The 18135-nt window shown below is 45.0% G+C and overlaps 1 protein-coding gene across 5 annotated transcripts in view; it reads right to left on the bottom strand.

Annotated features, from left to right (window-relative positions):
* Positions 1-18135, bottom strand: part of SLC44A5 (solute carrier family 44 member 5) — a 293848-nt gene that overhangs the window by 19177 nt on the left and 256536 nt on the right. For 3 of the 5 annotated variants that reach the window (XM_077450433.1, XM_077450432.1, XM_077450435.1), the window contains 2 exons: positions 14805-14889; positions 6859-8206 (listed from right to left, as the gene is read on the bottom strand). In XM_077450433.1, the coding sequence (XP_077306559.1) occupies positions 8094-8206; positions 14805-14889 (198 nt within the window). In that variant the 3' untranslated portion in view covers positions 6859-8093. Of the gene's footprint in view, positions 1-6858; positions 8207-14804; positions 14890-18135 lie in introns of those variants that run through there. The other 2 variants (XM_077450434.1, XM_077450436.1) reach the window with 1 other exon arrangement.

The raw sequence follows: 18135 nt of genomic DNA, 5'->3' as shown, positions 1-18135 counted from the left end.
ACAGGGAAGCTGGTCAGTTGATGGGAAGATGGATGGAGCCAAAGACCGGGCAATCTTAGAAGAAAACCTTTTAGTGTCTGTAAAAGACTTGAGACTGGGGCGGAGGTTCACCTTTCAATGGAATGGTTTAGATCAAAGCATATTCATGTGTTAGAATGGCCAAGTCAAAGTCCAGACCTAAATAAAATTCTGAATCTGTGGAAAGACTTGAAAATTGCTGCTCACAGACGCTCTCCATCCAATCTGACAGAGCTTGAGATATTTTGCAACTAAGAATGGGCAAAAACGTCCCTCTCTAGATGTGCAAAGCTGGTAGAGACATCCCCAAAAAGACTTGCAGCTGTAATTGCAGGGAAAGGCGGTTCTACTGACTCAGGGGGGCTGAATACAAATGCACCCCACACTTTTCACATATTTATTTGTAAAAAATGTTGAAAGCCATTTATCATTTTCCTTCCACTTCACAATTAGGTGCCACTTTGTGTTGGTCTATCACATAAAATCCCAATAAAATATATTTACGGTTTTTGGATGTAACATGACAAAATGTGGAAAATTTCAAGGGGTATGAATACTTTTTCAAGTTCCATTATACTGATAAATTCCAATGTTTAAAGAGATACATGTCTATAATAATAATAATACATCTTATATTATATCTGAAACACTATGATAAAAGAGATACGGCCTAGTTCACATCTATGCAGGTTGCATATTCCAGGTGCATATTTGCGTTTTTCAATACACGTTTTTGATCCATTGAAGTCTATAAACCAAAAGCACAACCTGCTGGTCCCTGTCCCTTTCCATAAAATGCACAGATGTGACAGTGACCCATAGGTGTTGAATTGACTGTAGTGTGTTTCGGCAAAACTGAAAATGCACTAAAAAATGCATAGGTGTGAACCAACCCTAATGTTTATAATAATATACATCTTATTTCATACCTTAAAAATATTTAAGAAGTCTTTCTTTCTATATATTGTTTTATTGTCATTGTATGTTTTTGTGTATTGCTATATATTGCTATATTTAGTTTGCAATTTTATTAGGTTGTTAATTTTATATTGCAGGTTTAAACAATATTTTTATTCCATGTAGAGGCGGTAATCTGCTCACCCTCGTCTTTATGATTAAGCCCAGTCTGTGGGTGGATAGCATCAGCGGAAGCAGTCTCTTTGTCCAGATCAATAAGCTACTTGATGTTGGATATTAACAAAGTCCTTCTGTTGGAATTTTTTTATTTTTTTGTGGTTTGGGGCTGGAGCAAGCCCTTGCTTGGCTTTGGATAGGAATACCATTAAGATGTACAATACCAAGATGCGTTCTTTCACTGACAAATATAGATGCTGTTATAGAACACTATAAGATGATTAATAGTTATCAGGCATAAATGGCAGGTCTACCCCACAAATTAGCAATGGTATTGGGCGTCCTGTGGCTAAAAAGAGAATGGTCCATCTCTCTCATTGCAAGCAATCAGATACTACAGTAATTTTCATTTTATTGTGCACATTGAAAAAAAATAAAAATAAAAAAGGAAGAATGTGACTGATCACTGTCGAAAAAAAAACCTTGGTGCCCTTTCATGTACATATTTACACATTAAGTTTCTGTTGAAGAGGAAAATAACCTAAAGTGGAACTCAAGGCTTTTTCTAGCTAAGCTTAAAGAGGAAGTAAACCCTGATGGGTTTACTTCCTCTTTCATTCCCTGCAAAGGTAAAGCATAATGGACTACTGTGCATCGCATAGTAGCCCATTATGTGTCACTTACCTGACACAGGAGCCAGCGAAGTCGCCGCTGTCCCCTGTAGTCCGCCGCATCCATCTTGCTGGTGGCGTCTCGCAGCTCCGCCGCTGTCATTCGGCGGAGCCGCGATGACGTCACTCCCGCGCATGCGCACGGGAGCCGACACGCGCGGCAGATCCATTGTTGGAAATGCCACGCTCAGTGCGCCTGCGCGTCGCTGTCTACGGCGCATGCGCCGTAGACAGCGATGCCTGTCTTCAGGCAAATATCTCCTAAACCGTATAGGTTTAGGAGATATTTCTTGGACCTACAGGTAAGCCTTAATCTAGGCTTACCTGTAGGTCAAAGTTGTTTGTAAGGGTTTACAACCACTTTAAATCTTCTCCCACCGCCTATCTAAATCCTATTCTAACTACCATGTGAAAGAAACTTAACCTATCCTTAGCCCTTGTACACACGGTCGGAGAATCCGTCGGAATGTGTCCTATCGGACCGTGTTGTCGGATAATCTGACTGTGTGTGGTATGCATCAGACTGATTCCGTCTGAATATCCGTCGGACCCAATTTTCCAACATGTTGGAAATATTTCCCGACCAACTGGTTCCATCGGACATACTCCGATCATGTGTAGAGAATTTTGATCAGACCAAGTGCCACGCATGCTCAGATCAAATTCCTACATCAAAGCTATTGGCTACTAGCCTGAACGTAGTCCCATAGTAACGAAATTACGTCATCACGTTCTGAAGGATTGGATTTTTCGACAACTTAGTCCGACCGTGTGTATGCAACAGTTTCGGACAAGATCAGACGGATTTGGTTGTCGAAATCTGCGACCATGTGTACAGGGGCTAAGAGTGTTCTGGTTCATTCATATGATCTCCCTAGCGGCTGGCTTCTTGGGAGAGGGGAGGTCACCGACAACAGCTGAAATGCCTGGGTGGTGACCCATAGGCTTGCTATAAGGCATCCATTGTCAGCTGTCCCTTCTCCCCCCCCCCCCCCCCCCGAAGCTTCCGCTGGGAGCTGATCATGTGACCAGACCACAGCACCCTCAGAATAGGCAAGTACAGTAAAACCTTGGATTGCGAGCATAATTCGTTCCAGAAACATGCTTGTAATCCAAAGCACTTGTATATCAAAGCAAATTTCCCCATAAGAAATAATGGAAACTCAAATGATTCGTTCCATACCCATTTACAGGTATACCCCACTTTTAAGTACACAATGGGGTTTATTTACTAAAGCTGGAAAGTGCAAAATCAGCCTCACTTCTGCATAGAAACCAATGAGCTTCTAACCCCAGCTTGTTCAATTAAGCTTTGGTAATAAAACCTGGAAGCTCATTGGTTTCTATGCAGAAGTGAGCCTGATTTTGCATTTTCTAGCTTTAGTAAATAAACCCCATTGCGTACTTAAAAGTGGGGTATGCTTGTATTCATAGGTCCTTCAGTTTATAGTCTATCTAAAAAAAAAATTATAGCAATGTGATTGGTTGTGTAACCATAAAATGTCCATCCACAAATGGAAGCCTCCACAAGGGGATTAGAAGCAAAATCCAGCAGGAGCTACAGAGTATAAAAGAGAAGAGAGGCGCCTCAAGGTGTAGCAATATGGTTGCATTTAATGAAGGTACAACATTTAGCAACTCACATGGTTGATGATTAAAAGAGGCACATCTAAGTTTGCAGGCATCCGGGGTAAAACTGCCCACACAGACCATCCTCCGCACCACCGGCTCTCACTGCAGTCAGTCTGCAATTGTGACTGAGAAGACTACCCTGCAGTAGAGCGATCTGAAAGCGAGGCTTGAATCGCTCGTGGAGCGCAGTGTGGAAGAGATGACGTTGATAGTGTGGGGGACGGTCTATGTGGACAGCTTTACCCCGGATGCCTGCATACTTAGATGTGCCTCTTTTAATCATCAACCATGTGAGTTGCTAAATGTTGTACCTTCATTAAATGTAACCGTATTGCTACACTTAGAGGCGCCTCTCTTCTCATTTATACTCAGTTGTGACAAGACGTTACTTCTGAATCAAGACGTTGCTTGTATATCAAGTCAAAATGTATTTAAAAATGTTGCTGGTCTTGCAAAACACTCTCAAATCAAGGTTTTACCGTATAAGGATCTTTCACAGGGTAGTTGGGGGGGTTGGAGCAGGTTTAAGCTTAGTTAGGGAAAGCCTGGATTTCCACTTTAAAGCCCTATTGAATGGTCAGTTTAATTATGCTAAATTTATTCTAGGGAGTATAATGTGTGCAAAGTCTTACATTTTGTTTTCTATGGAAAGTAGCCCCAGCCTGAGTAAAAAAGCCTGTCCCTCCGTATTGAAAGGACTTTTGGTCATTGCAAGAAAATAGTTCTTTCTGTGCAGAGGTCCATTAGAGATAGAGCCAGTGCTGCCCAATCAGCAAAGATCATGCTCCCTTTTGGATTGTAGAGCTACAGGTCTGACTAAGTAGGGGGCAGGTTACACCTCTGCAGAGAGACCACTTCTTCCACACAAAAAGCAAGGGTCAGTCCCTGTGTCTTTTCTGTATATTATGTGATTGTTGGATTTTTTTATTATATTCTTTTGGAATATGTGAATATTTTGTCTTTATGATTTGATATTTGTTTTTATGTACCTGACATGTATTTCGGTGATTTAAACTCTTCCAGCCCTGCCCCGGCAAACCCTTTAAGTTGGTCTTTGTGTCTGGGGTTGGGAAAGGACAGCCCAATCATGTGACCACTGATTGGCTGACACAGTGCTCGCATGATCAGAAGCTGGTCCTACCCAATCATTACCAGAGACTGGTAGCTGACTATGACACCTCAGCCACTGTGCTGTGAGTGCAATGACCACATTCTCAGCACAGAACCTTGGCAGTCCATGGACGTTTATGGGCGGTGTTTGGGCAATAAAGAAATCCCTCTTTGCCAAGGTGTTGTGTTATGTGGGCACCATGACATTAAACTGAATGTTGTTTTAGGCTTAAAAGAGAAGTATGGGAATCAGTTTTTTTTTTTAGAATCATACTTACCTAGCTGGATGCAGCATTGGTCCGATGCTGCATCTGTCCTCTGCCGGCTCTAACACTGAGAACCGAGTGATCAAACACCACCGATCGCTCGGTTCTCAGAGCTCCCTGAGCAGAGAGCTGGTGATTGTTATTCACCGCCTCTCTGCTCTGCCCCCCTGCGCTCACTAGAGTCAGCCGGCTCAGGCTCTCAGTGGCTCCCTCAGAGGCTGAGCCAGGTGCCGGTTCAGGCATGCGGGCGGATCCCGACCATATGGTTGCAATAGCGCAAGGGAGAAGAAAGAGATAATCCCTGATGCCGCACATCCGTGTAGTCCTATGGTGATGATGAGAATGACATCAGCCAACAGAGGACTTCAGCCCGCTGTCTGCTGCCAATGGGTCACAGAAGTACAGAACTAACTGCACTCCTGTTATCCACTGGAGAAGTACAGCCAAACAAACAACCACTTGCTGACTGCCTTCCGCATATATACTGTGGAAAAGCGGCTCAGCTGTGGAGACGTACCTTTACGTCAGTCTGTGCATGCGGTATTGTGTGCTTGTACGCCTCGGGCCCCCTGGACTCTATGTCCACTGGCCACCCACGATCGCAGTGAAGAGAGGCAGAATGGGGATCTGCCTACGTAAACAAGACGGATCCCTGTTCTGACAGGGGAGGAGAGAGAGATAAGCTGTTCCCAGTGATCAGGAGCAGCGATCTCTCTCTACTCCCAGTCAGTCCATCCCCCTGACAGAAACACCTCCCTAGGGAACACTTAACCCCTTGATTACTCCTTAGTGTTAACCCCTTCCCTGCCAGTGTCATTTATACAGTGATCAGTGCATTTTTATAGCACTGATCACTGTATTATAGCACTGATCAGTGCATTTTTATAGCACTGATCACATTTTTATAGCACTGATCACTGTATTGGTGTCACTGGTCACCAAAAAGTCACACTTAGGGTCAGATTTGTCTGCCGCAATGTCACAGTCCCGCTAGAAATCGCTGATCCCCGCTATTACTAGTAAAAAAAAAAAAAAGACCCTAAATCTTTCCCTTATTTTGTAGACGCTATAACTTTTGAGTAAACTTATTAATGTATGCTTATTATGATTTTATTTACCAAAAATATGTATTTTTTGGATATGTATTATAGCAGAAAGTTCAAAATATTGTATTTTTTTCACAATTTTCTGTCTTTTTTTTGTTTATATCTCAAAAAAATAAAAAACGCAGAGCCGATCAAATACCACCAAAAAAAAGCTCTGTTTGTGGGGAAAAAAGGACATCAATTTTATTTGCGTACAACGCCACACGACCGCACAATTGTCAGTTAAAGTGGTTGTAAACCCCTAGATTAAGGCTTACCTGTAGGTCCAAGAAATATCTCGTATGTCTACACGGTTTAGGAGATATTTGCCCGAAAGACAGGCACCGCTCTCTACGGTGCATGCGCCGTAGACAGCGGCGTGCAAGGCGCACTGAGCGCGGCACCTGTCAACGGCGATTTGCCGCTCGTGGCGGCTCCCGTGCGCATGCGCGGGAGTGACGTCATCCCGGCTTCGCCGAATGACAGCAGCGGAGCGGCGAGACCCCACCGAGAAGATGGATGCGCCGGACTACAGGGGACAGCGGTGACTTCGCTGGCTCCTGTGTCAGGTAACTGACACATAATGGGCTACAATGCGATGCATAGTAGTCCATTATGCTTTACCTTTGCAGGGAATGAAAGAGGAAGTAAACTCATCAGGGTTTACTTCCTCTTTAAAGTGACGCAGTGCCGTATCGCAAAAAATGCCCTGGTCATTATGGGGGTAAATCCTTCCGGGGGCCGAAGTGGTTAAACTCATTTGCATTAATGTAATTTCTGCTGTATTAGAACTACCAGCAATTACACAAAGGCAACATAGGCAGCCACGTTCTAGGTAAAATTGCCATTATATGGAATTCAGTCAATCAATTCACTAGGAAATGAGGACATCACTGGGCCGTAAGCTCTACTTACTGTTATGAAGCCTAAGATTCCTTTCAACATATCTTCAATGTACAAAAGAAAAAATGACTGCAATGACAGTTTGCCCAGAGCAACCAATGAAAACCAAGCTGTCTTTTGTTTATTGTAGGTTAAAAATGCACTGAATAATATGACTGGCTACTGTAAAAAAACAAAAAAACAAAAAAAAAACACTTTCATTGGTATGTATTTTTTGATACAATGGACCTCAATGGACATCAATACGTTGGACTTTGCAGTGCCGCTTTTGCCATACAATGGACAGATTGTACACTAGTATGCCATACAAAATGGTTGTGGGCCCTGTATGTAGACAACAGACGCGCCATAAAGTGAACCTTCAAGCAACAACTAGCAAATAATGCAGTGAAATATGTTTCAACAAAAACCATGCACTTATCCAGAAGCGACTTTTTTTTCTTTGATATTATTCTTCTTGAGGATATTAAATCACAGTTTATATGGTAGAGCTGTGGAGTGCAAATGTTTCCTAGCACCAAATGTTCAGAGATAGTAAAGATTGCTAGCCAAACCTCTCACGTCGAGCAAAACACAAAGAAGAAGAAAAAACAGAAACCAAATCAGGATATGGCTACTTTTATCAATGTACCATTTATGTCAAGTATTTTTTTTTTTTCTCTATGAAAAGTGAAAGGTTAGATATAAAAAAAGTTCAATTCCTTTTATACAGAAACCAGCTTTATAAAAATATTAAAATCCTAAAAGCAATTTTAGGAAAAGCTATATATAATATTAACATTTCTCCTGTTCATAGGCACTAAAATGTAAAATTTTTTTTTTTTTTGTCATGAGATTTACATATCCAAGTTTGAGGACCTCCTTGTTATATCTTGAGGACCTCTTCGGTATTGGAGCTTGGTGACCTGCTTCATCGGAAAGCCCTTGCTTAAAAAAAATGTGTGGTCCCAAGTCCCTCAACATTCCTTAAGAGGTCCTTAGTAAACATCCTTGCCAAAGGATTTCTCAATCAAAATTTCTCACCTAACGTCTTCCTCACTAAAAAAGGGTCCTTCTCATCCGATCCCACCTAAGCTGCCTCAAAAGACGATCCTCGCTTTCGTGATTCTACCTTACTGGTGGTTCCAAGCTCAACAGCTCGACCACCAGGTCATTTCTCGGTTCTCTCGCCAGTAAAGCCTCACCATCTCATGTAAACACATCATCACCACCGCAACCTTTTGGACCACTAAAGACACATGGTCAACAAAATCTTCTCGAACCTTCGTGTGCCTCTTCAAAGCTCAGTTATTGGGTTAAAGGTGCGTTCTGTTAGAGAAAGCCAGTGCAATAAATTAGCGCTTTGCCTTCTTTGAGCTAAGTTCCTTTTTTCCCAGAATCCTATGCAACTCTGGCGACATGTAGTACGGTTTAGATGCAGATCCGTTATTCCTCTCCAGGTCTTCGCCTGAAAGTGAAAGGGCGGGAGCGAGTGGCAGGAAAGAAAGAGAAAAGAAGTAGGAAAATGAGTGGCAGTTTTGTAGATCCAGAGACAGAAGCTTTGGGGTTGATTTTCTAAAGGCAAATAGACGGTGCACTTTGTAAAGTGCAGTTACACTCTGCAAGTATAGCTCCTCCAGAGCTTAGCAAATGAGCAGAAGGTCTGCCGACTTCCATCATCCAATCATGTGCAAGCAAAAATGTGTTTTGTTTTTTTTCTTATTACCTTGCACGTGATTGGGTATTCTTAGCTTTGGAGCAATTGCACTTGCAAAGTACACAGACAATTTGCCTTTAGTAAATCAGCCCCAAAGCGTGTGTGACACCTGATAGTTATTTAAAGGCAATTCCAGGTTTAGATATACCGTATATATTTTTAAAGGAGTCTTCCATGCCTCCTTTTGAAAAGTAATTTTTTTGAAAGCACTCCACAATTGCCCTCCGCGTGCCTCTTCAGCTTCAATGACGCTCTGCATCATTCAACCCACTTCCTGTGAGTCCAGGCTGTCATGGACACACCCCCCGGGATTGAGTCATTAGACACACCCCCTGGGATTGAGTCATTAGACAACCTGGGCATGCAAGAGAATATAAAGTGCAGAGAATGGGACACACAAATCACCACACCCGACCAATGCCAAGAAAGAAGAGAAAGGACCACACTCGTTATGTGACCAATCAAAAGACACTTGAAATTAGGTATGTATTCTCGGACTCTTTTAAAAGTAGGTGCATGGAAGGGGATTGACTTGAGGCTCAAAAACAACCTGGAGTTGACTTTAAATACCTCTTAGATTTCAGATACAGATGGCTAAATCTCAAAAAATAAACCAACTGTTGTAACTCTTAGCCAAGCCAGTGGAGATCATTCTATAAAATATTATGAATTACTTTGTTTTCCATAATACATGTGTAAATCTTTTGTAGCTAAACATTAAAGCCAATGTACAGCCTACACTTTCTTTTTTAGTCTTTAAGGCTGGGTTCACACTGCTGCGATGCGGGAACGCCGCGAATCTGCGGCGTTTTCCCGCATCGCACACCTCCCGCCGGCAGTTCACACTGCCCTATGCGGACGGCTGGGAGTGTCAATGATATGTTAATGACACCCCCAGATCCATCCGCATATCGCAGTGCGATCTGCCGACTCGCACAGGAATCGGATCGCATGGTGTGAACACCCATGCGATCCGATTCTGTTGCGGACCAAAAAAAGGGTCCCGTGCGAGTTTGCTGCGGGAGCGATGCGAATTCAGCCATACTATCTGTATGGCTGAACTCGCATCGCTACGGAGATCGGATGTGATTTGCGGTGCGAATCACATCCGGATCTCCCCCCGCAGCAGTGTGAACCCAGCCTAATAGAGAAGTGAAGTATTAGAGACCATATTGGTGTCCCCACTGGAGGACTCACCCACTCCATGTGTCCTGATGACCATTAGTGATGGGAAATCAGATATTCTAGGGCACTGATGGCAAACCTTGGCACCCCCAGATGTTTTGGAACTACATTTCCCATGATGCTCAACTACACCGCAGAGTGCATGAGCGTCATGGGAAATGTAGTTCTAAAACATCTGGGGTTCCAATGTTCACCATCAATGTTCTAGGGGTTTCACCAGAACAAGAATTGGTTCAAAATCTTCCCACGGGGAGAGATTTTCCTTACTTCCTGTTGTGTCGACACAGACAGCACAAAATAAACTGACTGGGTTTTATTCCCTCTGTACTCTCTCCAAACCTATAAAAGAAGAATGTTGACTATAGACACAATTTAATAATTAATGGAGTTTGATGAAATACCTGTTAACAAACTTACAATTTATCTAACTGCGATTAGGATTCAAGAAGGAATGTTGTCCCTATTTTTTCCTTCTTCTGTTTCAACCACGGGTTGATTTTATTTTATTTTGGAGCAACCATACTACACTATATTACCAAAAGTATTGGGAATGCCTGCCTTTACATATGAACTTTAATGCATCCCAGTTTGGTTTAGGAGTGTGTCTATGGGAATGTTTGACCATTCTACCTGGAGCGCATTTTGAGCTCAGGCACTGATGTTGGATGGGCTTTCAGTCTCCTCGCTATTTCATCCCAAAGGTGTTCTATCGGGTTGAGGTCAGGACTCTGTCAGGTTCCTCCACCCCAAACTCGCTCATCTATGTCCTTATGGACCTTGCTTTGTGCACTGGTCCAAATCATTTGTTGGAGGGGGGAATATGGTGTGGGGTTGTTTTTCAGGGGTTGGGCTTGGCCCCTTAGTTCCAGTGAAGGGAACTCTTAAGGCGTTAGCATACCAAGACATTTTAGACAATTTCTTGCTCCCATCTTTGAAGGAACAGTTTGAGGATGGCCACTTCCTGTTCCAACATGACTGCACACCAGTGCGCAAAGCAAGATCCGTAAAGACATAGATGACCGAGTTTGGAGTGGAGGAACTTGACTGGCCTGCAAAGAGTCCTGACCTCAACCCAATAGAAGACCTTTGTGATGATTTAGAGCGGAGACTGTGAGCCAGGTCTTCTCTTCCAACATCACTGCCTGACCTCACAAATGCGCTTCTGGAGGAATGGTCAAACATTCCCATAGACACACTCCTAAACCTTGTGGACAGCCTTCCCAAAACAGTTAAAGCTGTTATAGCTGCAAAAGGTGGGCCAACTCAATATTGAACTTTATGGGCTAACACTGGGATGCCATTAAAGTTCATGTTTGTGTAAAGGCAGGCATCCCAATACTTCTGGTAATACAGTGTATGTTAGATGCAGGCTGTAAATGTTATCCCCTTATAGGAATATTGTTTGTGTTGTACATGATCCTACTTATTGTACAGCAATTTTTTTAAATGTTAATTTAATCTATGAACATTTCAATAATTAGCTTAAAATGGGAAAGCTCTTTCACTCTAAAGACAAAAGTGTTGCTTTAAACCCAAAAACAAACATATATTGCCGTTTATCAGTCCTTTGATGTGGTGGCTGCATTCATTTTCTTTTTCCAGGCTTTTTGTTTTCTTTATTTTTACCCGTGCCAGTAAAACACTTCCTGTCCTAGGATGGCAATGCGCACTCAGCCTTGGAAAGAAGAAAGAAATGGCTGCGCATCCAGAACTTCTGATTGCCTTTCTATGGGGGCACTCGTTTAAGAGGAGCAGGGCCCCGAGAAGAGGAGGATCAAGGCTGCTCTGTGCCATAGTCAAGGCTACAAGAGCAAAGTGAAAGTCTTCCCTGTTGGGACAACAATGGAGATCTTCTGGAGAAGGAAGGTAATAGATACCTTGTAATATCTGCTGCATAAAGCAGGTAAGTAGACCTTGTTTATTATTTTCATTTTTTAATAAAGATTTTCAATAACTTTACCTCTTAGTGCTACAGAACCACACCCCTCTACGTTATGTAGAATAGAAAAGGAGTGTTGTACTTTGGTCCTATTTTATTTCTGATGTCCAGATACAGAAGGGTGAGTGAGCACTGTACTGTATACAAGAAAAAGAACCGCTGCTCCAGGTGTGTAACGATAAGGCTGATTGGAGTATCTTGCAGAGTGCTAGCCCGGCCCGCCTCCGTGGGAAACTTGGAAAAAATAAAGAAATGGCTGCAAATCCAGAACTTCCGATTGCCTTTTATTATGTTTCACAAAGATAACACCAAAGACACCAAACTGTGGTCACGTAGACGCGTTTCACACATACTTAATCATGATTAAGCACAAGATATATGGGTGAAACGCGTCTATGTGACCACAGTTTGGTGTCTTTGGTGTTATCTTTGTGAAACATAATAAGCCATTTCTTTCTTCTTTCCACGTTTCCCATGGAGGTGAGTCAGGGCTGGCACTCTACCTCCGCTTCCTTATGGAATTTGATTGACAGCAGCGGTAGCCAATGGTTCCCACTGCTATCAATCTGCCCAGTGAGAAGGGAGAGAGTGGAGAGACCCGCTACTCTCATGCACAGAGCTGAAACAAGATCAGACTTAGGTAAGTATAGGGGGGGGGTCGAGGGGGATCCTCTGGTACAGAAGGTTTTTAACCTTAATGCATAGAATTCATTAAGGTAAAAACCTACAGTCTTTATAACCACTTTACCTAAAAACATTGTAGATGATAAAAGTCAGCACAGGCAGCTTTCAGCACACAAGGTTTCTGGCAGGATCAACAGATGCTTTTTGAACTTATAAAACAGATCATAGAAAATGCTTTCAATGGTATATTTAACATGGACCAAATAAAAGAAGAAGTTCATTGTTTAGTCTTTAAATACACTTTAAGCAGACATTACAAGGTATCTATTACCCTCCTTCTCTAGAAGATCTCCATTGTTGTCCCAACAGGGAAGACTTTCACTTTGCTCTTGTAGCCTTGACTATGTGCCTTAAGCCTTGCCCATACATGGTGCCAAGCACCCACCAATCCAATAGTCCCCTTTCCAAAGAAATTTACTTAATAGCCAATAACACATTCTAAATGGACAGAGGGCCGACAGCTGGATGGGGCTTATCGCTATCGCTGAGCAGGTTTAAGTCTCAAGTCAAGAAGTTGAAGCCTCCCATATGAATTAAAAGTAACATCAGAGAAGGCACACTGATAGAGTGGAGACAAGTTGGCTTTAAATCTTGTTTTAGAAGATACAGTTATTACATTTTGGTCTAAGTCATTTTATAGAATAACCCCCCACTGGCTGGAGATTCATTTGTTGCATATGAAGAAACAGCAAGAAAGTACAACCAAGAAAATACAAATACAGGCAAGAGAACAGAAACGGGCAGTGCAAATAAGCTAGCGAGAACTGGCGGGTGGACGCCGCACTATGATCCCTCCATGAGGTTTTACTGGAACACCTATATGATCGCAATTTGTGAATCCACCAAAGTCTATATAGTTAATGTACTTTATATGTCATGAAAATAAGAGTTTTTAACTGTTCCATCCTTGCTAGAGTATAAAGAAGAGAAATGACTATGGTTTATGTGAAAGCAACTATATGGATTTATCATGCAGACTCTAATGTCATATAACACAAACGACATCACAGTGAAGCCCAATGTGAAATACTGATGGGCCAATCCATTACTGGTCTTTTAGATACTGATGACCCAAAAGTCACATTGACATTTCTAGCAGAAAGTGAGCTTTAAAACAAGCCCTCACTGACCTCTGTAGCTACAGGCACTATGGAACAGTTCACATCAAAAGTACTGAAAGGTCTTTCTCTCATCGGCTCAGCTCCCCAAGTTGCCCCCTCCCAGCAAACGACTCAGCTAACACTGTTCTCCAATGACATTGATGATTTAACAGCTCAGCTCACCCTGCTTCCCTCCAAGCACTTAGCAGCTCAGCTCACTCTGCTCCCCGCCTAGCAGGGCCCCAGCAGCTCAGCTCATCCCCACTTCCCCGCCCAGCAGAGCCCCAGTAGCTCAGCTTACTCTACTGCCTGCCCAGCAGGGCCCCAGCAGCTCAGCTCACCCCACTTCCCTCCCAGCAGGGCCCCAGCAGCTCAGCTCACCTGCTTCCCCCCAGCAGGGCCCCAGCAACTCAGCTCACCCCGCTTCCTTCCCAGCAGGGCCCCAACAGCTCAGCTCACCCCGCTTCCCTCCCAGCAGGGCCCCAGCAGCTCAGCTCAGCTCACCCCGCTTCCCTACTAGCAAGGCCGCAGCAGCTCAGCTCGCTTCCCTCCCAGCAGCTCAGCTCACCCGCTTCCCTCCAGCAGCTCAGCTAAGCTCACCCCGCTTCCCTCCCAGCAGCTCAGCTCATCCGCTTCCGTCCCAGCAGCTCAGCTCAGCTCACCCCGCTTCCCTCCCAGCAAGGCCCCAGCAGCTCAGCTCAGCCCGCTTCTCTCCCAGCAGCTCAGCTCAGCCCGCTTCTCTCCCAGCAGGGACCCAGCAGCTCAGCTCAGCTCACCCCATTTCCCTCCCAGCAGGGACCCAGCAGCTTAGCTTACCTTATTACCCTCCCAGCAGTGACTTATCAGCTCATCTTTTCTCGTCCCCCCCCCCTCTTTCTCCCAACTTTGACTTAGGATCATTCCAGTTTCTTTTGGCGGGAGAGGGTAAGCTGGTTCCAGACCTAGCAAACTGTACATAGCTCCCAACATTTTGAGATGGGAATGAGGGACACCTTCTACCAAACATATGCAGGCATAGGACACGCCCCCTGCCACACCCCCTTAAAAGGAGAATTAACCAAAAGAAAGGGTTAATTAAATCCACATTTTTTTACCACTACTATTCCTTCATATTGGTTTTTAAAACTTACAAATGCAGCCATTTAGAATTTGGATGAAAGGTTTAGCGCTGGGAAACACTTTTTGAAAAGATAAAAAGTGCATTTTATATACAACTATATAGACCAGACCAAAATGAGGGACAGATGAGGAGGAATGAGGGACAGAGGGACATTGCTCCAAATCAGGGACAGTCCCTCGAAATCAGGGACAGTTGGGAGCTATGAATGTATTTTGTCAGAAAGCCAGGAATGATATGAATTGGCTGACAAAACTTTGTTGTTTGGGGTTGTTTGGGGTGGGGTGGGGTGGGAGGGTTCCCCCTATAAAATGCAATACTTACAAAAACACAGGAAAAGTGTGTCGACACACATGGCATAGACGCTGAAAAATCCATGTGCTACAAGGTAAGATCCAATGATTACTGTCTGCAGGGAAGAGAAACAAATGATTTTACAATGACATTTCACTATAACAAAATGATCTCCATCACTTTACAGTAATGTAATTAAGTTATTGAACTGCTCAGACCTGTCTAATAAAATCTAATGTGTGTTGTGCATTAGGAATAGATTTTAAAATCAAAAAGATAAAAAAGGTGTCTGTGTTACCCTTAATAACCAATGGCAAGCAGGCCTTTTGCTAGCATTAAAGGGGTTGTAAACCCTCGTGTTTTTTCACCTTAATTTAAAGTCCGTCTGATTTTTAGACAGCAAAGGTCCGATGAAGCCCACACACGATCGAATTGTCCGGCGGATTTGTTCCGTCAGACCTTTGCTGTCGAAAAGTCCGGTCCTGTGTACACAGCATAAGACTTTCTGAGGGTCACTTGTTATCCCATAAGTACATATTGCCATCCTGTAAGGATGCACTGACATTTGTGAGACCCCATAAGACAGGGGTGGCCAGCCAGTGGCCCAGGGGCCACATGTGGCCCGCGGAGCCCTGTGGTGTGGCCCACGACCTCCTGCTTTGGAATGGCGGGGTTAGCAAGACCAGATCGCAGGTTGCCGACCCGTCATACCACAGCATCAGTGTTGTGAATGAAGCTGGTGGTAGAGGAAGAAAGTGGCTGCAGAGCAGAGCCCCATAAGCCAATGCTTCCTGTAGAGTGCCGGCTTTTGCCACAGAGTCTATGGCAAAGTTCAGTTAACCCACGGGATAGACACAGGTGCGCTACGCTGCACCCGCGGTGTGGGTAAACCGCAGCACATCAGTGTGAAAGCAGTTTAGGTCCTTTTTACATGATCGCCCCTACCCAATCGGACCCTCGATTCACCTCTACAGAGCGGCAGATGTAAACAGACTCTTGTCCGTTTAGGCCTGCCTGCCTCCAATCCGATCCTAAAAATCTGATACAAAAAATAGAAGGGAATTCGTCCCCAGGGCCGGCGCTACCACTAGGCGGACTAGGCAACCGCCTGGGGCGCACTGCCGCCTAGGGCGCCCGGCCGCTGGTTATTTTATTCCTGGCTGGCTGCACTGTCCTTGCTGCAACTACTACTGTGCCAGTGCCATGTCAAGCAACAGCGCCATCCGCCCTCCCGCCCCGCCCTGCTCTGGCTTTCCAGTAATCCTCTCTTCTGTTATAGTATCACCTCGCCGATCCGCCCCTCCTCCTCCGATCCGCTCTCTGTCAGTCTGTCTGTGACTATGTCACATTAGCCATGATGATGATGATGACACGCAGCAGCTGATGAATCATCACAGATCATTGGACTAACAGAGAGTGGAGGGGAGGGGGGGTGGACGGCTGCTGTGCCTGTGTGTTATCATGAGTATGTCACAGATCATCGGACTGACAGAGAGTGGAGGGGAGGGGGGGGGGGGGGAGTCGTCATGATGATAACACACAGGCACAGCAGCCGCCCCCCCCCCCCCCCCCCTCCATTCTCTGTCAGTCCGATGGTCTGTGACATTACTCATGATGATAACACAGGCACAGCAGCAGCAGCCGTTCCCCCCCTCCCCCTCAGTCCTCTGTGACATGATAACACGTGTCATTTGATAGCACAGCACCCCTGGCCCCACCCCCACGCTCTCCTGGAATAGAGGATGGATGGAGGATGGATGCAGCATGCATCATCATGGGATACAGCAGGGCGACGTCGGCATGGCGCTTGAAGGCCACTCTCTGAGCTTGGGGTCAGGTGCGCACAGCCTGGGCTAGCTGGAACAGGAAGAGAAGAGGCACCACTCCACACGAGGCAGGTACACAAGCTGGCAAATACAGTTGGTGCCAGCAACAGGTTACTGGTGTGACCGTGAGGTAAGCAAAAAACTGTTGCTTTCTCTCTATTAGGCCCCTTTCACACTGGGGCAGTTTTCAGGTGCTACAGCGCTAAAAATAGCGCCTGTATAGCGCCTGAAAAAACCGGCCCCTTTCACTCCAGTGTGAAAGCCGGAGGGTTTTCACACTGGAGCGGTGCGCTAGCAGGACGGTAAAAAAAGTCCTGCTAGCCGCATATTTGGAGCGGTGAAACCGCTCCTACCTATTGAAATCAATGGGGGAGCACGGCTATACCGCCGGCAAAGCGCCGCTGCAGCGGCACTTTGCGGGCGGTTTTAACCCTTTTTCGGCCGTTAAACGCAGACCGCCGCTAAAACAACGGTAAATCGCTGCTAAAAATAGCAGCGCTTTGCCGCCGACACCCGCACCGCCCCAGTGTGAAAGGGGCCTTAATGAGAATAACATTATGTGAATGTGATGACCATGACATTTAATTTTAAAATGTGAGTGTATATATATCTATTATGTTGACTGATCTGCCAAATGTCCCCCCAAGTCTGTAATTTATGGGCACTGGTGAGGCGGAATTGTTGAGCGCTGGTGAAGCGGTATTCTGGGGGTGGAGTCAGGGGCGGGGGCCAATGGGGGGCGGCAAAATGAGGTTTCGCCTAGGGTGCCAAAAATCCTTGCACCAGCCCTGTTCGTCCCCATCCATCTGGGTGGATCGGATCAGAGGGCGTATAGAGTAGCCGTGACCTGTCATCCACCCGCTCTGCTCATTGTGGCCCGCGACTGGTTACCAAGTTGCTTAAGTGGCCCTCGCTCTTAAAAAGGTTGGCACCCCTGCCATAAGATGTCTCTTTTGGATATGTAATGCCATTTCTGGTTGTGTCTTGTTAAAAAAATATATATTTTTCAGGAGTTATCAGTCTTCCCTAAAATCTGTGCATGTATCAGAAGACACCACAGAGAATAAAGGAAGCCTCTGTCTCTAGCTCATCACATGTACCAGGAAATGCCATTACATACCTCCCAACTTTTTGAGGTGGGAATGAGGGACACCCATCAGCAAAAGTATGCATGCATAGGACACACCCATGGCCACGCCCCCTTAAAAGGAGAATTATACAAAAAAACAAGATTGGTTAAAGAGGAGCTGCACCTTTAAAAAAAATATTAAAAGCCAGCAGCTACAAATATTGCAGCTGCTGACTTTTAATAAATTGACACTTACCTGTCCCAGGGTCCAGCGATGTCGGCGGCAGATGACGAGCAATCGCTTGTCTCTCCGCTGCCCTCGCCACCATCCTCTGTCAGGGAATCGGGAAGTGAAGCATTGCAGCTTCACTGCCCGGTTTCCTACTGCGCATGCGCGAGTCTCGCTGTGCGTCTCCACTGGTCCCCGCTGTGTCCTGGGAACTGTGTGTTTCCCAAAACACAACGG

The sequence above is a fragment of the Lithobates pipiens genome, unplaced genomic scaffold, assembly GCF_037356315.1.
Source record: "Lithobates pipiens isolate NorthernLeopardFrog02 unplaced genomic scaffold, aLitPip1_a1.2 Scaffold_23, whole genome shotgun sequence".
Lineage (NCBI taxonomy): Eukaryota > Metazoa > Chordata > Amphibia > Anura > Ranidae > Lithobates > Lithobates pipiens.
The sequence above is the reverse complement of the archived record's forward strand: the minus strand, read 5'-3'. Positions and strand labels throughout refer to the sequence as shown.